The sequence below is a fragment of the Plectropomus leopardus genome, chromosome 22, assembly GCF_008729295.1.
Source record: "Plectropomus leopardus isolate mb chromosome 22, YSFRI_Pleo_2.0, whole genome shotgun sequence".
In the NCBI taxonomy this organism is placed as follows: domain Eukaryota; kingdom Metazoa; phylum Chordata; class Actinopteri; order Perciformes; family Serranidae; genus Plectropomus; species Plectropomus leopardus.
Genome location: NC_056484.1, coordinates 18,607,699 through 18,633,373, shown reverse-complemented (window position 1 = coordinate 18,633,373; position 25,675 = coordinate 18,607,699). Strand labels below are relative to the sequence as shown.

Below are 25,675 nucleotides of genomic sequence, written 5' to 3'. Positions count from 1 at the left end.
TTCAATTTTATATGCAGAAAAACATTCGTACAAAAATATCCACGTATACAGGCTGATGTTCCAGACTTTAAAAAGCTCGACTTAATAATAAATGAACAGTCTCAAACATCCCAGACTTCTCATTCTCAGATACACATCTCTCTGCTCAAAGATAAACTCACAACATTAAAATTATATTTAATGTTTCTTATCATTGCTTCACCAGGCCATGATGACATAGATAGCTTTTTGGAATGTGTGTTTTCTTTGGTTAACTGTTTGGTTGCTGCAGATCGTCCTAAAATATGTGTTGCAAAAAACGAATAAGCTATGAGGCTAAAATGTCTTCCAGTTATTTATAGCTGCTGTTATGATTCATTTTACTGTATTAACAATGGGTCAAATTAGTATGTGCATCGTGAAAAGGGATGCTTATAGTGAAAAACCCACAAAGAATTCTCACTCAAATCTGTAGTTTTCTCAGCTCTGCAGAGTATTTTAGCATCTTTCAGCTCACTGTTTTGGTCTTTCAGCCTAAATGTATTAATTTAATCTAATCGCTTTTGTCAGCATTGTTTCCATTTGGCAGTACGCAGCTGTTTTCTGTAATTAAAAAATACTCCAATAAACCCATTGTACACCAACTGCCCAGCATGTCATACCATTGTTTCAACAGCTCATAATTTGGAAGCCCCAATAGTCTGGGGGGTTAAGTCAAAATTGATGCAACAGAGGCAGAAATATCCTGACTTTTAAACTCTGGATCCCACACTTTCCATAATGCAATTCTGCAATTCAACGCTGTTTTCCATTAGACCCTCCTACCTGACCCTACTTTGTAAATACTGATCTCTTTTAAACTTCATGTGCCAAATGTGTAACACTTTATGTTATGAGGATTTCTGTTAAAACCAAAATAACCCTAATGACATCATGTTATTTTAAGACTTGACACCAGAGCCATTAAAGATATTATCGGCCTGCTTTCACAAGCTCCATCTGACTTGCAAACTGATTGAAATGTACAATAGGTGGAGTGCCCCTTTAACTAAACTCTTACATCTTGTTGTCTCGCTCCAGCATAAACTGACATAAAACATGACTTTCTTTTGTCATTTATTGTTTTAAAACATGAACCACTTTTCCTCCAGGTTGAGAGAACCAGCACTCTGATAAGCTCCTGCTGCTACTGTTACTATTGTCACTAAGAGCTTCTCTTTGTGTTGGAGCAAAAACACTTTCTATGTGATCGCAGCCTGAGAAGCAGCTGAGCAGGAAGTGAATCCAGTTGTAGGAGGCAGCAGAGCTACAGCTCTGCTCCACCTGCGAGAGTAATCATGGAGAAAATAAATGTTTGATTCTCTTTCAGGAATCTTCTTGCTCTTTTGTCAGTTGACCAGGAATGGTCCTGACCTTCACTCTTGTTTTATAGCAATCAGAGATACAAAAGAAAGGGCTAGTTTATGTACAGAAAGTCTATGTAGATTATAACTTTAAAATTGTGTTTATGCATATGTTGCTTTTTATTTGTCCCTTTACATAGAGACCATCCAGCAGTCTCTCGCTCTCCACGGCCAGCTTTCAGTCCTGTCGGGTGGCAGACGGGGTGGGAAGGATTAGTTAAAGTTGCATTCTCTTGCGTATCGTCGTGCTTGAGTAACGCCCCGGTGGAGGCTCCTCCTGTGTTATGGCGTTGAGGTGATGCCCCACCCTCCGCTCCGCAGCCTTCAGCTTCTCTTGCAGCTCCTGCGCCTCCTGCTCGGCTTTGCGCGCAGCCTTGCGGGCGTTCCTCAAGGAGCGCTTCACCTTCCGAATGCGCTCTTTCAGCTGCCGGTTTCTCCTTTCCGCCGCGGCCAAGCGCTCCTGCATCTTGCGGCCTCGCTCCTCCTCCTCGAATAGCGCGGCCTGCACCGAGGAGCACAGTAGCTGGAGAAAGTGAGGAGAGAGTGAGTTAACATACAGGAAGGGTTGTTTTCTTAACCCTTTAAAATTTAAAATCTAGCCATATTATTTCTTTCAAAAACACATGAAGAAAGAAGTTCATGAGAAACAGAAGAAATGGAACCAAAACTTAACAAGAAATTAGTAAAAAGGTACAAGAAAATGACCTGAAAATAAGCAAAAAAATATTTTGGGGGGTTTTGGCCTTTAATCGACAGGACAGATTAAGCATGAAAAGGGGGAGGCAGAGGGGGTACATGCAGCAAAGGGTCGAGGCTGTAAATATAATTATTCTAATTCTAAATATATTTTTATCTCCTATTTTCTCCTACAGCTAATGTTCAAGTCATTTTCTTGTCACCTTTTACCTTTTTTTCCTTTTTTTTTTTGCAATTTTCCAGACATTTCTGCTGCACCAATTTTCTCATGTTCCAGATGTTTAAAATGCTGGTGAACGACGTCTAATGGCATCACAACAAAACTGATGGTGAGCCAGGTTTTTAAAGAGTTAACCAGCAAAGCAAACAGTTGTAAACCTCCAGATGCCATCTTGTCAGCTGGTTGTGAAGTGTGGGAGCACTGGTGATGGGCTTTTCCCAGCAGCCTTTCTAAAATGAGAAAATCTTTTTCCCTTTGAAGTCCACAGTGCTGTTGTTTCTCCTTTACTTGTGTATTTTCTCCTCTGCAAAGCCCAACACACTTGTAAGGGTGGAATTTGGGGAAATAAAATAAAGGTCCTAACCCTTGTCATTGACATTTATCCCCACAGGCTTACTACCAGTGCAAAAACACCAGGGGATGATGTTTATGTGTGTCTGTGTAACATAAATGTATCACCCCACAGACCTCCCTTCCCTCCCTGACGATGCGGGGGTCACGTACTTGGGTAGAGCGGAGCTGACCTCAACCAGCAGGGTTAACAGGGGTGAGTGCTCTTGTAGTCACAGCGGAAAATGTGTCTTTATATCCGACAGCATAAAGTCCAAGGAGCATACAAATCGAGGGAGATTTAGTCCGCTGCTTAAAGTCCAGTTTGGATTTTATTGAAGTGGGGTTGTACGGTTGTATCCATAGTCAGTGTATTACATAGAGTAGATGACAGATTGTACACTCCCAGTTTACAGTAGCAGACAGGAGCGCTGACTGTATTGCTGTGGATGTGATCAGCACGTATTTTATCCGCCTAAAAAAGTCCCACCTAAAAAATCGATATCAGTTCATAGGACCAGTGTATGGGATTTTAGGGGACATACTGGCAGAAATGGAATATAATATAATAAATATGTTTTCTTTAGTGTAAAATTACCTGAAAATAGGAATTGTTGTGTTCTCTTTAGAATGAGACGTATATATCTACATAAGGAGCGGGTGCTTGGTTCATGGAGATCTACATGCTGCACTGCCACGTTTCTACGGGTCTAAAACATACAAATGTACGATATACAAGATACAATATTGCAAACTGGCAGATAGGAGCAATAAGTTATATAAATAATAAGAGAGCACATCTTACCAAGTAGTAGTGGTCTCTGATAGTCATTCTGTTTTCATTGTCATATAGCATATGGAATAAAAGACTCTGTATAAATGTTACGACGAGTTTTTGGGACACTAAATTGATGGTCAGACAGGAGCAGCTCAAACTCTGAGTGTAATGGATGTGGGGCATCTGCAATTATATTTTCCTTCCTGTGTACAGCACTGTCAAATAAAATGCTGAGTTAAGCACTTTTTTCCAGGCCGTTTTTTTTCCCCAAACTAATTTTCAGGTAATTTTCTTGTACTTTTTACAAATTTCTTGCACATTTTTTGGGTCATGTCTTCTCTCATTGCCCTTCTCCCATGTTTTCATGTTTCTTATAAGCTACTCACACAAACCCACTTTAAAAAAATCCGCTGTCCCTTTAATGCTAATTACTACTTGTGTAACACTAGCACTTAACCAACAAACACAGCACTGATATCACCAGATCTGGTTGGCTATTCTGTATCAGACAGTAGATTGATGATATTTTTTTATGCCCAATTTGGAAATGAAGATCACATTAAAATCCTGTCAAAAGAACTTGCAGCGGCCTGTTCTCACCAGCCTCAGATGGCTGCAGCAGATAATGATGGGTTTAATAGTTACTTTTGAATATTCTAAGGTGTGTCTTAGTGCCAGTTTTGAGAGCTTTGGTTCAGGTAATACACATTAACTTTTCCTTCTAAAACATTGTCACATGATGCATATCATTGCATAGTTACAGAATGTGTCAGAATGGCTTTTTTTGTCTCTGTGTTAAATACACTGTAAGTTATATATTTCATTATGGCGTCAGCTACTACAGAAGAAATAGTTAACGGTGAAGTCTTTGGATCATTATGAATAATGTGAATACTGTTTCTGGAAAAAGAGGTTTTTGATATGTAACAAAGGTCTCCAGCTGGAATTTAACCAGGGTTATTGCAAGTAGGGCGATTGAACGCCCTACTGTAGATTTTTTCAAAGCTGTGAGTACAAACAAAACTGCATTCATATCCATTTTACTGCAGTGAGGTGAATTTAATCACAAAGATGAATAAAACCGAGACAAAACATCTTTTTTCTAATTTGTGTGAACTGAGCCTTTAGATGAAGTCCTTTTCCACTCATTTATCCAAACAAAAGTCAAATCCAGATTATGTAACACTGGTACAAGAGTTTGAACACTTTCTCATGCTCATAGGAAGGCTCTCAGCAGGACGCCCCCCAACACACATGCACACACACACACCACCTGTCAAAACATCCGGGTGTTACCTGCCTGCTGTTCAGCATCATCTGTATAAACAGTGGTTAGAGGACATGAGAAGACACACACATGCATGTGCAAAATGTCCTTGCATTCGAATTCACAGTCACAGTCAGGCTGCAGTGTCAAAACTTAAAAGGCATTTAAAACTGCTCTACATAATGCACAGAATAAAAAAGATAAAATAAAAGCAGGTGCTCATTGTGATGAACCCATGGGAAATTATCACCTAACTCTGCAGTTTTCCTTTAGCTCTATGGAGCGTTTTAGCGTCTTTCAGCTTATTGTTTTTTTTTTTTGTGAAAGTAGCAACTTTGTTTTGGTTGAGTCCACTACTGTCATCACGATTTAAAGCCTCATCAGAAAGTTATTGTCACAGTTATCCTAGTTACAAGCTTATAAACGCAGTGGAACTCTTTGCAGCTTAGAGCCAAATATTATGTTCAGGAGTTGGTGAGACCCAAAACAGTGCTAAAAGTAGAGTTGAAATTAGACTGAAATTATGAGTTGGCCAGAAACACAACTCAGAATGAATGATTGTTACCTCGTATCTGTTGCTGATGTATAAATTATCAATTGTTCCTAACGCTAACATGATTGCCATATTCACGATTGCCACACTGCTGAGGCTAGGAGATGTGCAAATTTGTGTTATGGTTTCAACTCACAAACCAATCACAAGGGCAGAGCTTTTGTGTGATAAATAAGGAATAAAATAAAGATTGTAAACAGAAGAGAGTAAAGGAGTTAAGGGAATTGGGAGGGGTTTGTATGTCTGTGTGTGTCCAGCCTGACCTGACCGCTTATTTATTTGTGCAGACTTTCAATTCCCCTTTTCAACTCCCCGTCTTTAGAACTTCACTACTGACGTCAGAGAGAAAAGCCAGGATTTCAGCTCTTCTCCTGAGGTTTAATTTGCTTTGTGCATGTGTGTGTGTGTGTGTGTGTGTGTGTGTGTGTGTGTGTGTACGCATGTGTGTTTGTGTGTGTGCATAGGGATGCGTGATTAGAAAACAGACAAAAAGAAGAAAAAGCACAAAGAGAGAGTGAGTGATGAAGAGATAAAAAGAACAAAAGGGAGGCAGAGAGAGGAAGGAAAAACAAAGCTTGAACAGGCACTAACTACTAAGTGAGACCAGCAGACTGTTGTCCTCCTTTTATAAATCTACATGTCCACATAAAAACATTAATCAGAGTTGAAAATAACCTTCTTAAAGGTGTTTACGTGACTGTGATAACTGGAGTATTCCCTTGCTGTGGTTATGATTAAATCATTAGAGTGAAAGTAGACAAGAAAATCTGCTGATTGAGAAGTATTTGGGGAATTTGGCTCTTTCTTGTTGTAGCTGAAGGATAAAGGAAAGAAAATCATAAAATAGACGAGATGTCTTTCAGGGGAAAGAAAGAAATCTGTATGAAACAGCTGAACGATGGGCTTACAGCAGCGTCATGGTAAAAGCTGCTCCGAGTGCTGCTGATAAGAGGAGGCTTTCACAAAAGCTAATTGAAGGCTCTGGCAGAAAAGTGGAGGAAGTCTCCAGTTTATCCTTCTGGAGGGGCGTCTGGTTCCCATGAGGCTGAAACCAGAAGCAAACAACCTCCTGACTCCAGTTTTAAGGGATGTTTTGTGTTGAAACTCCAGCTGAATGATGTCTTGAAACCTCAAAGCACAGAGACAGTGATTCAGCAAAGGAAACACCTTCGAGATCCTTTGTAGATAGATAGTGATATTAGAAATCTGATCGTGTTGCTTTTAATTTAATTTTAATTACAGTCCGGCAAAATTTGAAGGAAAAGAGCTTTTCTTTTTGCTTTAAATTTGATACGAAAAGGCAGGGAAACATGGAGGGGTAAGAGGAGACATGAAGAGGACAGAGAAGGTCCTTCCATCTCATCATCCTCCATAAATTCCAGGAGTAAAACACCTGTTTTGTCCCGCCCGGACGGGAGGTCACAGCCTCTACATGCGAGTGCTCGTCCTCTGAATAATCAGCGTCTTTAACCCCTGCGTCACTGACCTTTGACCATAAAGCTCAGACCCTGCAGGTCAAACCTGAGGAGAACTAAGACACCAAACCACTGCACCTTTCCTCATTTAGTTCTGCATTTTTGACTGCTGGCTATACAAAAAAATGCTATAAATCCATTCAGGAAGCAATTAACTATGTCTTCCTATGCTGCAGGCAGCGTTCAGGTCAGTCCGGAACAAGATGCAACATCCTGACTGCGAATGCAATGATGCCAATTTAAAACATTTTTGTAACAAATTACACAAATTTTTCATCACTGTAATGATGCCAATGACATTTCTGTTTGATGTCAAAACAGTATGACTTTTTCGTGTCATACTGATCTGAGTTGTCCATTGAGGCAAGTCCAAATAAGGTCAATGAAGGTAGGTCCAAGGCCAAGGCTCAGGTCAATAGAGGTTCGTCACCGTCAAGTTTCAAGGAAATTGCGACCTTACAAAGACAAGGCTCAGGTCAATGGACGTAAATCTAAGAAAAAAAAATCAAATCAAGGCATGTCCCAAGTAAAGTCACTCAGAACAAGCCCAATTCAAGTCTCAAGTCCTCTAGACATGTGAAGTCAAAACCCATTTGGCACAAGTGCAAGAAGACAAGTTTCAAGTCAGTGGAGACAGACAGAGGCAAGTTCGAGTCAAGTCTCAAATAATTTGAGAAGAGACCATGTCAAGTCTCAGGAAAATGGAGAAAAGTGAAGTCGAGATTTATTCTGATAAAAGTCAAGTTAAGTCTTATGTCATTGAGGACAAGCCAAGTCAAAATTACAGCACAACAAGTCCAAGCCAAAGTCTCGAGTCACTGAAGACAGGTCAAGTTGAAATTCATTTGACACAAGTCCAAGTCAGACCAACAGAGATAAGTCCAGGTCAATGAAGATATGTCAGAGGCAAGGCATAAGTCAGTGCACACAAATCTTGGAAAAAATAATCAATGCAAGACATATCCCAAGTCAATGATGTTACTTAGGACAAACCCAAGTCCTTCAAGACAAATTAAGTCAAAACCCATTTGGCACAAGTGCTAGAAGCCAAGTTTCAAGTCCATGGAGACAAATGGAGGCAAGTCTGAGTCGAGTCTCAAATAATTCGAGAAGAGACCATATCAAGTGTCATTGAGACAAGTGAGGTCAAGATTCATTTAAAACATATCAAGTCTGTCCTTTGAGACAAGTCAAAAGTAATTCAGTACCAGTTCAAGTCAAGTCTGAAGTCACTGAACACAGGTCAGGTCAAAATTAATTTGAAATCCAAGTCAGCTCTTGAATCATGTAGACAAGTCTAATCAATTCTCAGCTCAATGGAGATTAGTCTTAGTAAACTCTAAAATAATTCAAGATCAGTCCACGTTCATTCTCAAGTCCAATCGAGTCTCAAGATATTAAAGACAAGTCCAAGTCAAGGCTTAATCTGGAGAGCTCAAATCACCAGTATTCAGTGAGGAATGCAAGTATATGGTAAGTCTTTCAGGTCTCTAAATGCTGACAAATATTCATGTGTTTTCTTAGCTGATACAAAGTCCCAACAAAGTACAGGCCTGTTTGTAGCCCTGCAATCAGAATTTTACAGCCCAATACTTTAAATTTGAAAGCAAGTTTGCTGTTAATAAGTAATTAAGTCAAATCTTTAAGGAGTCAACTCTTAAGTAAGTCAAATCTTACAATGCTCAAGTCCAAATCATGTCTAATTTTTGTTACTTAACTCTGACTCGAGTCTCAAGTCTACAACTTTGATATACAAATAGAGTAAAAATGACTTATTATACTGATGCAGTGCTACTGAATGAAAACCTCTTCAACATCTGAACAGTTGCCCTTGTATCCTTTCAAACTGAGGGCAAAGACTTGTTCCATCTCCAGCTGCTGTGTTCTGTCTTGTCTGAAGTGCGACCTGCTCAACTCACTCAAAGGAGGAGTGATAATTAATGCAGCAGAGCTTTCTTCCTCTGTCGACAGGGTTCGGCTTATCTCTGCTCCCAGGTCAGCAGCATGTTACTTCACACTGATAGAAATCAAAGCTGCAGACTGACACACGTCCAAACTGACGCCTGCTTAAGATGTGCATTTTTTTTTTTTTTTTTTTTGCTATCTGACCTTTGACCTCTGGATGGTTAGCATCCTGTCTGCCTGTGGAGCCAGAAGCACGTACCTCAACCAATCAGCATTTGCTTTGATCTTGGGACATGATTGCATGTGACCAATCACATGCTGGGAGTATTTTAAGAGTATAATCATGTCTTTTGTGCATGTGTGTTTCTATTTGTTTTAAACCTTTGAAGATAAGAACAGTGAGCTGATATTTTTAAATGTGTGTGTGTGTGTGTGTGTGTGTGTGTGTGTGTGTGTGTGTACTCTGCACTGTGCCAGAGGGTAGTTTTACTGTGTTTCTACTGATCCACACCACATTCCTGTCAGCAGAGTCACAACTCAGCTCAGGATTAGGTGTCCACACACACACACACACACACACACACACACACAGACACACACATACACAAACATACCTCACTCTGCTGTTGTAATTTTCTTCACACTGCATCACATTAACATTTTAGCTAAGTAATATTCCTAAAAATATATAGTTGACTAACAAAACCACAAAATCTTAACGGTAGCTCTTAATCCCCCACCATCTCCAGTTCCCTGCACCCTGCTGTTTATCTGGCCCATTAATCTGTTATCTCCACGGTAACGAGATGGTGTCCCGTTTGTTTACATTCTCTGTAAACTCCCAAAAAGCTGACCTGCCTGAAAAAGACTTTTTTTAAATCTTATACTTCTCACAAGGTAACGAGGTTGTACAAGGAGATAGAAGTCATTTCTGTTTTCAAGAAAGCAGCCAGCATCACTATGGCAACCAGCTATCTAGTCATGCTGCATGGCAGGCCTCTGGGTTGCAACTCTTGGTTTAGTTTTAGACATTAATAGGGAGAGAAGTTGCCTGATAACATACATGAAAAAAAGGTGTGTGTGGTGAAAACAGTAGCCTCTTTAACACTGCCTGTTCAAGGCAGGAATGTCGTGCTGTTATGCTGCCTCGCTGCCTCGCTATCCTGAATAAAAGGTACAATCGTAGAATAAGGGGACAGAATTTCCTTGCCTTTAGGATGCCATGGGAGGTAACTATAGCAAAAAAACCCTGTAAAAACAGGACAGCCAGCAGGACAGGACCATGCTCAGGAAGGGTAGGACGTTTTGACAGCGTGTTATGTGTGTGACCCACTGTGGAAGATTTAAAAAGCAACAAGCAGCAGTTAGTAGCTAACTCAAAGAAGAAAAGCAGTCGCAAATGTCAGTAAATTGAGAAAACAATGAGGTCCCGGGGCTCTTTACCTTTCTAGCAAAGGACAAGATCAGCCACTATTTCACAGGACGGTAAATGCTCGTTATTGCCATGTTAAGCCATTGTTATTGTTCAGAAAGGCCGACACATATAGGTCACATGAGAGGCGAAACACTGTTGTGTTTAACATCTTGCCTGTCACGCCTCCTTTGGTTCTGCGATGCCAGCATGCTATGTCAAATCACACATACCCCTTCTCACCAACGTAGAACAGATTCTGTTCCGATTCCTGCACCTAATTTTAAACCACTCAGAGCATGTCGACCAAATATGAATTGGTCCAGAACAAAAAAGTCGATTTCCAGCTGGAAATTCCTGCTCAACAACCAGAGCTGATTTGGTGAAAAAGGAGTAACAGTGGAGCGGGATGATGCCGCCGTCATTTGGCTCTGCGTAAAATTACAAAAGCAGCACAAAGCTCAGACTTAGTAACGGCCCTATAGTGTGATCTCTGTGTAATAAAAGTGCTTATATAAAACCCTACCCTGCTGTCCTCTTGGGTGTCCCACTCAGGGCTGAAGGTGTGGAAAGGCTGGCTCCCTTGGGTGCAGTTGGAGAACTGGAAGAGGCTGGAGAAGGTGCGCCTGTTGTCAGACGTGTCGGGGAAGATGGCGTCCTGGAAGTTGACGCCGTGTGGGAGGATGTTGTAGTTGTCGTCCATCCTGCAGAGGAGATAAACAGGAAAGCTGTGAACAAAAAGCTGAGGCTGCTGCAGGAATAATCGAGCTGTGCAGATGCTGTTTTGAATTTGCATCAAACTTTGCAAGCTTTATGGACTGATGCACTGCAGAGGTTAGAGATGCATAATATTCACAGTAATGAGCTTGCAGTTTGCTTGGCAGGTAAAATATTTCTTTGCAAAATAATTAGAAAGCACAGCTGTCAAAGAGATGAAGTGAATAACAAGTACATCATTTTAAGTCTCACTTGATGGACATGCTAAGGCAGCTTCACACTGTCAAAAGAGACTAATGGTTTTAACTTTGAAATAGTTAGTGTCCGGGCTGCCTTAAAAATTTAAGTTGACTGAATTTGAGAAGAAAAAATGAATTATTACAAAATTAACTCAAGTTGTCTTCTCAAATTCAGTCAACTTAAAGCTTAACTTTAAGACAGATAGGACACTAACATCTTTAAGTTAAAACAAAAAGTTTCTTTTTACAGCGCAAGTGGTACACCTCAAAATTACATTTAAATACAGTCATCTTGTAGTCATCTTATATCTGACTGTAAATCACAGTTTAATCACAGAAGAGGTATTACACTGTAAAATCAGACAAGTTGATTTCACTTTTTTCTTTTTAAATCTAGAAAACCAACTTTCTTGAAAAATTTAAGTAGATACAACTATGATTCTCAGTTTCATGTTTGTATCCATCTGCTAAGTTTACAAAAAATTTAGTGACATTTACTTAAAAATGAAATCATCCTGTTGTAAGTTTTAGCAGCTTCAGTAAACGAAGTTTTCTGTGCTGTAAATCTTTATTCTGCTGATTGCAAACTAATTAATCATATCTGCACATCCTGGAAACAGAACTTGCAGATCTTGTAACTCCATCATTGGCAAAAAAATTTCTTTTTCATGATCAGGTTAAGTCAGACTAACTTGGTTTAAATTACTAACACTTAAAGAACAAGGTAATTCCACTTGTCATTTACTTGCACCAGTTTCACAAAATTAATTACATCTAAATATTAATTAAACTTAACAGTTAGATATAAGGTAAACATGAATTAAGATTCCTAGTTATTTATATATTTATTTATTTACCTTTTTCAAGGCTGTCAGTTTCTAGGATTATTTTAAGTGAGATCAACTTTTTACATTTTACAGTGTAGAGTGTTAGTTTAAAGTTGCTTCTTTGCAAAATGCATTTGTGTTTAGCTGATGTAAGTGCAGTTTTAATCAATATTTAGAGACCAAATTTCTGTTGGACCTATATGGCTAAAGGCCTTGCGTTCACCTTAGGAAGAAGAAGTAGGAGTAATTCTCCATCACGGTGTGGGACTGGCAGGACAGGTATCCCAGTCCGGTCAGGTTGAGCCTTGATCCAGTTGGCACTTCCAGCATGCTGCCCCACGCCTGGTCGCACAGCAGCTCCACCTCCGCAGAGTACAGCAGCCCTTCCTCCGCGCCCTCGTACCCGTACCCGAACCCAAAGGGCAGCGAGTTGTACAGGCTGCCCGCCCCGCCGGCCATGGGCTCCCGGTGGATCGCCAGGACCCGGGCGTACACGATGATCTCCGCCAGCTCCGCCCGACAGCCCTCGCTCAGCGGCCGCCACTCGGAGGGGAGCTGGCACCCGTGCGTAAAAGTGTCCAGATGCGTAAAAACGCTGAGCGCTGCGAGGAGAGCCACGGGAAACATCTTGACGACCCGAAGTGTTACAAACTTCTGGACAGTTTCTAAACCTGGTGGTGATGCTTCACTGAAGAAAAAATCCCTGTTTGATCAAAATTGACTGCTTAATGTTAATTTCAGAATCTTCAAACTTCACAGTCGCCAGAAGTGAGTTGAAGTAACTTCTGATCATTTAATAGTCACCTGGAAGCTTGAGGATGCTCTACTTGATCAAAAACTAAAAAAAAAAAATATATATATACAAATTTCACACGGAATTCAACCACAATGTTTTTGCCCATTAAGCAAACTTGCATGAGCTCATATCTTCTCGCTTCCAGACTCTAAACTAAAACTAAAAACTAAAACTAAACATTCAAATCTATTTGCAGAGACTTCAACTTCTCCAACCTGTTGCTCTGCTCCCAGTGCTCCCACCTCATCTGTCTGCAGCGGGAGCGACAAGCTTCAGCAGAGCGCGCCGGTGCTGCGTTCAAGGACTAAAGTGACGCTCCGACATTTGATGTTTCCATGTGAACTGGTTGGTGAGCTCAAGCGTTATGCAGTCGGAAAATAATAAGGACATAAAAGTTACCATTTGATACCTGTTGCCACCTGTTGAACTCGATAATGTCCTTAATGTTATAAAGCAAATAGGCCAATACACCCATACATCATCATTTGTGTTTTATTTTATTTAAAACATATATACAGTTAGTTAAAGTTCCTTTTAACGTTTCACGTGATCACTAGATATTTCATTAGAGTCAAGGTAATTACCTACCTGAATTCAGAAATTCTGCTTATTATTGAAGCCCATCTCCTTAAGTGTGATGGGAAAAAATCTTATAATGACCAACTTTGTGGAAATAATGACTTAATATCTCAAAATAATAAGTATCTTTAAAGTATGTAATTTTTAATTAACATCATTCATTTGAGAAAGCTTCTACTGCCTTTATCAGGATTGATAGTTGCACAGGATAGCTGAAATACACACATGATATGTATATAATATATATATAAAATCTATATAAATATTTAAAGAAAAAATAGCCTAGAAATATAATTGCACAAAGTAGTAAAATATTGCACAGTAAGACATTATACGACGAGTTACGCAGTATAAATATAAAAAATACAAATATGTGATATGATTGTGTGGATATTTATTGTCATTATTGAAAAATAGATAATGTATAGTATATAATCTGAGGTGGAAATAGGCCTCGTGCAAAAAAATAGTGTGTTTTTACAGCTATGGATTTTGCAGTGAAAACACTGCCATCTAATGGACACTGACATAAACAGCATGTATATATGTTTCTTTTTCTATCACTGATTATATATATTAATCGAAAAAAAGCTGTAGTATTTTTATATTTGCCTTAATGGTTACATTGTACTCAAGTTTGGACTTAAGCAATCAATTGGAAGACTTATTGTAATTTATTAATATTCAGTAGTGACCTTGATGCGTTTTTGTAAAAAAGAAAATTGCAAGGTATTACATCAGAAAGCATTATATTTAAATAATTATTCTTCTATATGTTTCCAAAGGCCTAAACACGTAAACGCGCAAACTGCCAGGAGGTTTAGGGAGTCTCCGGTGTCTCCTCTGTTGTTTCCAAAGTGCAGCAAGGTGACTCCTGCAGGGAATTCCCGCTGTCACATGACGGCTGTCCTCGCCCTCACTGATCTGTAAAACATGCGGATGGGCCTGTCACACAGCGGCTATTCTCATCCAGCTGCCGCCTATCTCACTCAGATCTGTTCACTGCTCTGCGACGTCACTTCGAGGAAATGAAAACCCTCGTTAGCCTTAGATCCTCTCTGCGTCATACTTACGATGGTTAGATCGTTGTAGACAGGAAGTACGTTGAATGAGCTTTTAAAATAAGAGCTAAAACTTGAAAATGATCAAATATAACAAATTAACGATAACAATATATTATAATGGTAACCTAATAGAGAAATAGTGTAGCAAGGATTGGTTATATATCGTAAAAAGGTATTTATCGTTTGATTAAATAATGCAAAATGCAGGGGAATCATGTAGCCCAATTAAATGCAATTGAATTAAAAATATTAATGAAAAATGAAAATATGATATATATATATATATATATATATATATATATATATATATATATATATATATATATATATATATATATATATATATATATATGATATCACATGATATCATGTATATGGCCCCCGACTGGGCACCATGTGGCCCCCAACCATATTTTAAAATAACAACAATAATGATAATTATAATAACAACAACAACAACAACAAATAATAATAATAATAATACACTTTTTTGTATTTTTAATATAAAAAACTGTGTCAGAGTATAATAATAATAATAATAATAATAATAATAATAATAATAATAATAATAATAATAGTTCTCGTACCTTCTTAAAAAAAAGCTACAAAAAAAGTATTCTCAAATCAGGATTTTATTCTGAAAATGATTACCGGAAACTTTGTGTTTCATGACGTGTCTTGACGTTGCTACAAACGAGAAGCACTAGCACACGGTTGAACACCACATTTAGCCATTTCTGAGTGTTTCTCTGCGTTTTTTGAGTAAACATACAGACTGTGTTTAGTTCCGGAGTTGACAACAGGTGAGTTGAAACATTTTGACTTGTTTTTAACGTTTGCTGTGACGCACTTTGGCTCAGGTTAAACCACATCCGTATTGTGTAAGTTACTGGTAACTTTTCAGTGTTTACCAGGAGTCGCACAGCGGATGCTATTGCATGGGCCCACCTAGAGAAAGTGAAAGTAAAATTATTCGTCCATATATTAAAAAATATACATCCATACCATTTCAGAGTGCGACAGTGTGGCTGTAATATACAAAGAATGTTTTAAAGTCGCATTTATCCAACTGGTATTCACAGTAGTACGTTATTACCAAAGTATGTTACAGTTAAACAGTTACATCTCCTATTAAAATAGTATTTATGTATGACAGTCATTATATGAGGGCAGAAGCAGACCATAGTGTGTGTAGCATACTGCTGACATCTATTGTAATGTAATGAAACTATCATGTGAGCTGCTGATTAGGTAATTCCGGCGTATGCTGCTTTTCTTCTGCTGCATGCTGAAGCACTGAGTCATTGGATGATGTCAGCATGGAGCATTTTTATATGTGTTTTGTTGAAATGAAAACATAGAAGTTAATAAGACAGGGAAACATGAATGAGTGTTCAGTAATTGTCAAAATTTTCTATTTGTTTAATTGGATTCTGACTCAAAATGTTATCAAACAAAGATTGTCTAGTTGTATCTGTGGATGTGATAATGCCTGTACTAGGCCCTATGTATAAGTACTCTTGGTAGGCCCCTGTCATGGTCCATGACAGGGGCATGGTCCATATATATATATATATATATATATATATATATATATTTTATATAGAGAGAGAGAGAGAGTGTAGAGAATATATATATATATATATATATATATATGTCAATCCAGGTTTCAGAGGGTTGAAGAAAAAACCCTGTTGTAGGGCAGACTAAGCCACATTGTGCCTTTCAGGGGTGAGAGGGGCCTCAGAGAGCTTTCACTTTTGTTTAAATTAAGTTCTGTCTATTAACTGAAGTATCCTGCAAATTTTAATTTTGTTATGGCATGAAAGATTGAGTGAAAAAATTGCAAACAAAACCAAAAACCTTTAATTCCAGGTTTTTCCAGGTTAATCAGTCCCCACAGTTTCCACACGGCTCAATAATAAGTCAAGTAAGATTATTTATTTTTTTTAGAATTGACAGTACAAAAACAAATAATGTTAATGCTGGTGGGACAAGAAAGTTATGTTTCCCTCCAAAATGTTATCACTGTATATCTAAATCATCTTTATTACATTTGAGATGAAACAAGAGCTAAAAGAGGTCAACGTATTTTCATTTCTGCCACTGCAGCATTTCTACTGATGGTTACTGTGTCATTAGATAAATATCAATATTCTGCTGACATGATCAAACATCTTAGTGCCTTTTTCATTTTCCTCTTCTCAGCGTCATGGCGTGGAGGCCCCATGATGAATGGCGACATCTCTCGCTCACCTCCCAGTCAGTCTGGCACGCTGGAAGAAACCCTGCAGCAGATGAACATCCTCATCCAGGAGAAACCGAGACTTGAAAGGTGAGCATGTGGAAGTGAGGAAAACGTTTTTCGTTTGAGCTTATTATGTGCTGTTGCCGCACTATTAAAGACATCTGTTCCAATCTTAGGAACAGTCAAAGGTCAGTGTACACTGTGTTTCTTACAGCTCATGTCAGGGTGGAGTTTCAGAGGTGAGGTGTGTGATAGAGCAGCTGAAGTGTGTTGAGACAGTAAACATAATAATAATGGAAAGGGACATAGTTTGACGCTTTGAAACCTAAGCAAATTGGCTTGATTTGTTTCAGTAAATAAGGCAATAAGCAATTTGAGGAAAAAAATGACCCAAAACTATCAAGAAATTAATAAAAAAAAAATAAAATAAAATAAAAATTCATTAAAAAGCAAAAAAATTAACCTGCAAAAAATTTTAATAATAATAATAATAATAAATTATTATCACTATTATTAATAATAATAATAAATATGTTTAATACACACTTATGATTATTATAGAAATATTTTTCTGGACATTTTTCGTATTTTTTAAAAACTTTTAAGATCTGGTTATTTCTGGCAGTTTGGAGAAAATTACTCGCCAAGTTGCCAATTACCTTTTTCCAGTCTTCAAAAATAAATCAGACCAATTTGTGTCAATACCTTTGTTTGAATACCTTTGAAAGGCGTGTGAATGCAGCCCAAAAAAAAAATGATGACAGTCCAGGTTTCAAAGGGTTAAATGACTTGGCTCGTACAATGTAAATTTATTTGCATTCTCCATTTGTGTTGCGCTCAGAGGCCCTGCGCCAGACCAACCTGACGATGAAGGAGCGTTTCGAGGGTCTGTCTGCGTGGCGACAAAAGCAGAAGGAGGAGCGGGACTTCCTGGAGAGCAGGCTGGAGGAGGCTCGGGGCCGCATGGAGGCGCTGACCCTCCAAAACCAGGAGCTGACCAGGAGAACAGAGGAGGAGGGGAGGATAGGAGGAGCTGCCGGAGGCTTGATGGTGAGGATATAACCCTGATATTAATTTTGATTATTTGTCAAAGCACCTAAGAGCCAGTGTTGTGTTCTTCTGATGTTATATATTTTTAAAGGTCTTCATCATATTTTCTGTTTTATATGATATTTCATCTTTTGACACTTTGTCCAAATTATTGTGAATTAAAGGCCAGTTTCAGTATTTTTTAACCTGGATCCTATTTTCCTATGCTTTTGTGACTAATGGGATCAACAGTCTTTTAAATTGGTCCAGTACAGAGCAGGTGGCCAACAGTCAGCAGCGGCAAAACAGGCGTATTTACATTCACTGAAACTGCTTGTTTTTGCCACTGACAGGCTCATATTACTATACTTAATTTCTGACATTATGCAAAGGATCCCTACAGAGAAAGACCTTTTTGTAAAAGAGTAAGATCATTTTTGTTTAACTAGAAACAGCCAAATCGCCATTTCCAAACTCACCAGACTGCATTTAAATAAACAATAATTTCATCATGCATTGAACCAGCATATTTTCACATCTAACTGGGTGAATTAAGGATTTATTTCAACCTAAACTAGAGTTGGTGATCGTTGGAAAAGTGGAAAAGATAACAAAGACAGCTTTTGTGAGTTTTATTTTGCTTCTATTGACTCAAAATCAAGTCTGTTTTATGATGATAAGATTAGTGTTTATTTGAATGGAGGCTGGTGGGTTAGGCGATGGTGAGTTCAAGGCTGTTTCTGGTGGTTAAGCATTTTACTTTTTAACAATAAGGTCTATCTCTGCAGAGATCCTCTTCAATAATGTTGTCAAACACTGCAGAATAATAATCTTAACCTGCAAAAACAAGCAATTTTAAATGTGACCTGTTGATGCGAAGATGCCTGAAGTGGTTACATTGAAGTCAGTTTCTTGATTGTAAGCTGCAGCCCTCCTTCCAATACTGGACCAACTTCAAAAATGTTTGTTCCCATTAGTCACTCAAAAACTAGTGAAAATACCAAACATATCCTTTAAAATGCGCTATATTTAAGTTGCTGTCAAATTGTAACCACATAAACCCCTTTACTTCTTAATATTCTGCATTGCTGACGTGTGATGTCGTCTCCAGGCGCTGTCAGCCAATCAGAGTGCAGAGCTGGATGCCCTGCGTGCCCAGGTTGCTCGCCTGCAGGCAGAGAAGAACGACCTGGTGGCTATGAACTCTGAGCTGCAGCTGAAGGCGGAGCAGGACTTGCATGACGACTCCTTCATTGAGATCATCCAGGTCTCGGTGAGGAGCGACACACACACACACACACACACCATAATCAGTGTTTCCGTCAGAACTGTCTTTTTTCTGTGCTGAAAAGCCTCATTTAACACAAAATGCCTCCACTTAAACCCACCAATCATCCTGTTTTAGACATCCAAAATATTCCACATAAATGTAGTCAGGTGCTTTTCTTCTCAGGATGGCGGCGTCGCGGGTGTGAATGATGCATGTGGTTTGGAGCGCAGCAGACGTGCGGACCTGAGCATGACGGCGTCCCGGCTGGACAGTGAGGAGATGACTGTCAGCCAACTCCTCCATTCCCTGAGGAACGAGACACAGCGGTCCGAACGGCTGCAGGCCGAGCTGCAGTCTTCTGCTGCCAGGTAGAGAATGGCAACCTAAAGGAGCAGTTCACTCTAAATAAACTAAGTTTATAGCACCAGGAAACACAGCGAGTCAAGGTGTTTGCTGTGCCAATTTTCTGAGAACTGGAGCAAATTAATAGGAAATACCACCTTCTTCCTATTTTTTTATTTGATATTAAGCACAATGTGTTCATGAAGTTTATCTAATCTTGTCTCTTGATATGTGTTAGTTTTTCAGCTTTCGTAATTTTTACACTTTTTTTTTATCCAACAGAATTAGAGAGCTGGAGGAGAGGAAGAGTATTGTAGATAAATCAACACAGACCACCGAAGAAGAGACCACAGTGACCAAGGAGGATTCTGGGCAAGAGGTAAAGGTATTAACTCACTAGTGAAAGAACGAAAGCGAGCAGCATTTTATTCATGAGAAAGAAAAATGTAGCTCAAATAGGTGGTTTTAACTGTGTCATTGTATATTCTGATAAAAGGTTGCTGTTAAAGGGATAGCTAGGATTTTATGAAGAAGGGTTGTATGAGGTACTTACTCGTCAGTGTGTTACTTACAGTGGATGGCCGTCTGCACGCCCCCAGTTTGGAGAGGCAGGCAGGAAACTTAAGCAATGTACTGCTGTGGATGGGGGGCAGCTGACAAAAAGTTATTTTAGCCACTAAAAAAACCCATCCACATTAGTTAAAACCTTTGAAACCCGGATCAACATCAGTTTTCTTGTGCTGCATTCAGACGTATTTTACAAGCTTTTTTAGCCTTTGGAAACCGAGCAAATGGGTTTTATTTCTTTAAAAGAGGTAGTGACCAGTTTGGTACGAAATGTCACAAAAATTGCAAGAAATATTACAAAAAAATTGTTTTAAAAAGAGGGAAGGATTATTTGAAAATAGGTTTTAAAACGGGAAAAATGTCCCCTTTAAAATTATTCCACAGAAAAATATATAATAATAAAGATTTTTTTTAAGGTGGATGAAATTGATTTGCTGCTGTCCCCTATCTAAAGCAGTACATTTCTTAGCTTCTGTGGTGTTAATCCTGTCTGCCTCTCCAAACTGGGAGATTATCGACCACCATCTACTGTAGATAATACTCTGACTACTATAAGTACCTCCTACGACCCCACTCGAAAAAATCCAAACAATTCCCTTTTAGGGATAGTTTAAATATGATTCAACATCATATTTGAAGAAATAAGTTTGAAGTTTTATCTCAATGTACTGCTGTTGATCTACGACTTAGTAACTGCCAACTGGCAGAAGTCCACTGATGTTTGTAATATTTCGGCTCCAAATCGTAATGTTCATGTAACATTACATGACAGGCAGCGTCTGAAGTGGAGAATCTGAAGTCTCAGATGATGACGCTGTTTAAAGAGCTGCAGCAGGCCCAGAGCAAGCTGGATGAGGCCGAAGGCATGAAGAAGAACCTGCAGGACAGGTTAGGGCCACACATACATGTATACCCACACTGTTAAATCATGTCAAGCATTTAAGCCAACCAAAATAGTATGTGCACCAACAAATAAGGCCAAAGTTATGAGTTTTTTTCCTGTGATGTTATTGTAGATTACAGGGAAATCCTGTTTGGATCTTTAAAGGAAAGCAAATATTCCTCTTAAACCTGCCTGTTATGCATAACGTAGCAACAATAATGTTCCCAGATCAAATTAACTTTATGCATGTTTAACCATCTGAAAGTAGTACATATTTTCTCCATAAACATTTTCTTTAGCTAAATTCATTGCAATTTTATTAATAATTAGTGTAATCAAGGTTTTTGCCTCTTACAGATCACAGGTAATTAATGAGAATACACTCATTTTCCATTAAAAATAATATTCAAACTTTTTTTGTATACTTTCAAAAACTTTCAACACACTTTTATATTAATTTTTTTTTTTTTACATTTTTGAAATAGGTTCTAGTATGGGTGCATGTTGGTTCACTCAAACAACACATCTCTCAAATTTACATCTTAAAACTACATATAATTTAATTTTAATTTTTTTTACAAAAGGAAATCTTAACAAGGAGAAAACATTTTTTTGTGTATTTGCGTGGTTTCATGCTCCAAATATTATTAAAAATGTTTCTTCTGTATTTTAAAACTTCAAAATGAGTCAGTTTGACCCGCAACATAACTGGAGGGTTAAATCGATGTTCCTGTGCTTAATCTGGATCTGCAAGTATTCAGTTTTTCTCTGGTGTGTTAGATGTCGGGAGGTGGAGCAGGATGTGGCCACCTTGAAGGCCCAGCTGGTGGAGAAACAGACCGTTCAGTCGGAGAATGACCGGCTGAAGCTGCAGGTGGACAGCATGCAGGCCCAGAGCCAGCTGGAGCAGAGGAAGGCTGGAGAGGAGAGGTCAGAGGAGACACATACTTATTTTATTTATTTGTATAGTTTATTTGATTGGGACAATGTAAATTAACGTAGTACAACTTTGGCCTGATGCAAAAAAAACTGTAGTAACTATTGTTACATATATAGAGTTAAGAGTTATTGCTAGTTTCCAACTCCTGTCCCTGGTTTGGCTTTTAGTAAAGAAAAAAGAATTAAAAGGAGAGGATATAAAGGTGACATACAATAGCATGCATGTAATAAAAGTTATGGTTAACAAAAGATAAAGGTAAATATTTACATTTAGATTACATAGAATTACAACATAAAATTACAGTAAAAAAAGATACAAATATCTATGTTGCATATGTTACATATCAATGTTACAACACTCAATTAAAAGACAAAATAAAATTGTTAAAAATGCTCACATCCGATGTTCACATATGCAGGGATTATGACTGTACATGTTAAATTGAGTCTAAACTGTTTTTATCCTCCAGAAAAAGTAGATATTAAAAATGTACTTGCTTAATGATGATACGAAAATAAGTTAAAATGTAGCAGTTTACATTTAGGGACAAAATATACTATATGACACTGATTTGCATCAGAAGCCCCCATTTTACCACCATCAGAGTCTATTTCCCAGTAGTGATGAGAATATATTTGGACTCACACACTGAGTCATTGGTAACTCCCTTCTGTCCTCCCTCACAGGAACAATCTGGCCCAACTGAAGGATGCATACACCAAACTGTTCGAAGACTACAATGAGCTCAAAGAGGAGAAAAAGAAGAGAGAGGTCGGTTTATGCAGCTCAGTGAGGACCCTTTTCTTCTTTTTTAGCAACAGCCAGTCACATCTGCCTGATTTCCACAAAGCCTAAAGCAGCTCTAAGCACATAAACACTCAACACAAAACACAACACAAAAACGAGAGCCGGATGTGTTTGACCTTTGCCCTGTGGTCTTGCAGTCTCAGCTGGTGCAGAAGGAGGTGGTGGATCAGCTGCAGGAGCGTCTGAGTGCTGCTGAGGAGGCTTTGGCTAAAAAACAGGAACACATAGATCACATGAAGCAGGAGATCTTCCAGAAGGAGAAGGAGCTGGAGACCATATCTGTGTTCCAGGCTCAGGTCAGTGAGTGAATAATGAATCAAGCATCTAGCATTGGATCTTAAAGGTACCATATTATAAAAAGACAGATTTCTATATCCTTTTTAATTTTTTTTTAAATTTTAAAGCAGGTTGAGGTGCTGTATAACTGCTGTCTGTGTAAGAATCAAAATGCACAAAGTCCATATTCAAAAATAATGCTTTTAAACGAGCTGTCAGGTTTTCCATATCGTTGTGATGTCACAACTATACGAGGATAGAAGGTTGAAGGTCTCTCTACTGTCATTCCCCGTTTGTAATGAAAGCGCAGAGACACCAAGAGTGGAAATGTGGAAGACCTGAAAACACTGACCAATCAGAGCAGACTGGCCATTTTTTGGGAGGGGGGATCAAAGAGACAGACGCTAAAATGGAGCATTTCAGACAAAAAATAAACACAGGAGTCCCAATACAGACAGTGTGAGAAAAAGAAAGTGTTTTTTTACCAACCCAAAATAAAAATATGAATCTTAAAATCAGCACAATATGGGACTTTTAAGTGTCAGAAGTCCGCATGACAACTTGGCTCTCTTCATGGCGGTCATCGTGCTTTTTGTTGTACTCTCTGTGCAGGCAGAGGTTTACTCCTCAGACTTCTACGCAGAGCGAGCAGCGAGGGAGAAGCTCCATGAAGAGAGGGAGCGTCTGGCTGCTCAGCTGGAGTACGTAAAGAAGCAGAACAGCCAGCTACAGGAGGAGATGGAGTCACTGGGCAGGTATGGAATCAAACAGAAGACCGAGTTTACACCTGCAGCTCAGATCAGGTGATCTGGACCAAGGAAAAAAAAGTTACAGTGCATTGTTCTCTTTCTATTCTAGTCTAAATCCTGTTTTTTCTCAGCTTTGCATTCACCCCATAAATGAACTGCACCTTCTGAGACCCCCTTCATTATGTGTTTCTCCTCAGACGGTCGTTGAATGAGATGCAAAGGAGACATGTGTCGCTGGGAGGAAATCAACACGGAGCTGGTGCTAGTCTGGTTGGAAGAGGTAGACATGGCTTTTATTTATGGCCTGAGCATAGCATTTCAAGCAGACTTTCTCATATAAAGAGTAATTAGTGAAAATACTGTACTCTAATACTAATTTATGGAGCCATGCAAGCAACTGTATTATCAACAACAGGGTTCTGCAAATACTTCAGAATAAAGCCTTGTGTTAACGACTTAAGGAAATCTGTCGACAGAAATGATGTCAGAGTGCTTTTATTTTGAAACGGAAAAGGTCGAGTAAAACATAAATATTTGTATTTCTCCATGTGTGGGACAGGTATAGGCATGAAAATTGTTGTGAAAGGTGGTGTAAGGTCAGTATGACCATCAAAACACATTTTTTACTGTCTGTTTTAAGCAGCAGCTGCACCTGAACAGCATACTCTAACCTGTCCAGGCACAAAAATATAAAACAGCAGGTTTTTCAACGCACATGTGCTGCTCAAGCAGGCAGTATGGCCTGGACATTGGGCTTCCTGTTTTGCATACAGACATGAGAGTTTTACCAATCCTCTCAAATAACTCTTTGCAAGAAAGAGAAAAATCATATTTACCAAAATGTCTAACTATTAGTTGAATTATCTTGACAGTATAACCAATATTTGATAAGTGAAACTTGTTGGGACATAAAGTCTGGGGTGAAGTGCAGGACAAACAGTTCAGTTCAGTTTAACTGGAACATCTGTCCAGCATGTTCAGGTTATAACAGCGTCTCTGTCTCTCAGGTACAGACTGGCAGCATCAGGGGAATATTCCCGAACACGCATGTCCCAAGTGCAACGAGATCCTGCCGGACCTGGACTCACTGCAGATCCACATTATGGACTGCATCAACTAGACCTGTGTCATTACGAGCATCCACGACAACAGCGGCTACATTAGCACCTTAATCTGAGTCTTCCTCTGCTTTTACCTGTACCTCAACTCGGGTCCCTGAGACAACTCGCCATAGTTCCACGATAAACTCAGTACCATTTATTCTAGGATGAGCACCTTACTTTTGGTAGGATTTAAGATAAAAGATTTCAAAGCTGTAGCAGGGGTTTTACTTCCTGAAAATAAATGGCCATCTCTAGTTTGTTTAATCTGAGAATAAAGATTTGAAATGGAACCGAATATTGCAGGATGTCATCTGGTACATGGTCTGTTTGTTGCTGTAAGGGCTGAAATGAAGTTGGAGATTAATTTCTTCAAGAAAAAACCAAATCTGTAATAAAAAAAAAAAAGAGAAACTGCAGGAATGCTTTGATATTAATTTGGTGCTGTCTGCCTTTCATGCACATATTAGATAAGTTCTGTTTTTACAAGTTGCATTCGTTTACCAAGTATTTGGTTGCTGAAGGCTTTATTTTTGAAGATATTCCCCTCAAATTAAAATGAGATTCTGTCTATATTTTTAGCTTGAGAAGGATATTTTAGCTCATGACTGCATTGTTGGTGTTGGAGGGAGCATGCACCATGTAGGCACTTTAATATGAAGATATATATTTTATTTTGACTCTGCAGATGATACCTAGTAATCTGAATGTAATATATTTAACTGGTAATCAACCTATCACTGTAAACGACAGCCTTTGTAAGTTTATATGCAAGGAGGCTACAACACCCGGCTGATTCTGTTGTCTGTAAAGTATAAAGGTCTTTTGATTCCATGTTGTATTTCTGTGAATGAAAATAAAATAACGGTCAAATTTCTGTCTGTCTTTAGTCATATTGTGACATAAAACCTTTACGTTTTTTTCTTTGATCAAGTATACGAAAACACGTGTTAGATATTTTTTATAATATTTAAATTACTCTGAATTGAGCCTGAACATCAGATTTTAAGTCTTAATGCCAGGGAACAATAGTATAAACCCTGACTTCAGTCTTGCAGACACACTTCTTCCTAGACTACTTATACAGTACAGCCATGAAAACAGTTAAAGGCCAGTTACGGTACAGCTAGGACTGTGGATGGTGAGCAACAGGTTCTGTAAACCACAGCAAGATGTTATTAAATTATCTGGTGCAGACAGGCCAGTGGGCCAGTACAAAGTAAGG

At 38.7% G+C, this 25,675-nt stretch overlaps 2 protein-coding genes across 2 annotated transcripts; one reads left to right on the top strand and one right to left on the bottom strand.

The window, feature by feature from the left end:
- Window positions 1-12,823, bottom strand: ccdc3a (coiled-coil domain containing 3a). The gene is made up of 3 exons (XM_042511481.1): window positions 12,024-12,823; window positions 10,544-10,721; window positions 1-1,905 (listed from the first exon to the last, which is right to left on the bottom strand). The coding sequence occupies exons 1-3, from the start codon at window positions 12,425-12,427 to the stop codon at window positions 1,600-1,602; spliced, it is 888 nt and encodes a 295-aa protein (XP_042367415.1). The 5' UTR covers window positions 12,428-12,823; the 3' UTR covers window positions 1-1,599.
- Window positions 12,824-14,951: 2,128 nt separating this feature from the next.
- optn (optineurin) lies at window positions 14,952-25,327 on the top strand. The gene is given in 14 exon segments (XM_042511654.1): window positions 14,952-15,042; window positions 16,448-16,557; window positions 16,559-16,574; window positions 17,329-17,537; window positions 18,628-18,789; window positions 18,970-19,154; window positions 19,411-19,507; window positions 20,468-20,583; window positions 21,359-21,508; window positions 22,205-22,289; window positions 22,463-22,621; window positions 23,214-23,356; window positions 23,548-23,630; window positions 24,358-25,327. Coding segments are annotated over 13 exon segments (1,608 nt in total). The 5' UTR covers window positions 14,952-15,042; window positions 16,448-16,467; the 3' UTR covers window positions 24,471-25,327.
- The last annotated feature ends 348 nt before the right edge of the window (window positions 25,328-25,675 follow it).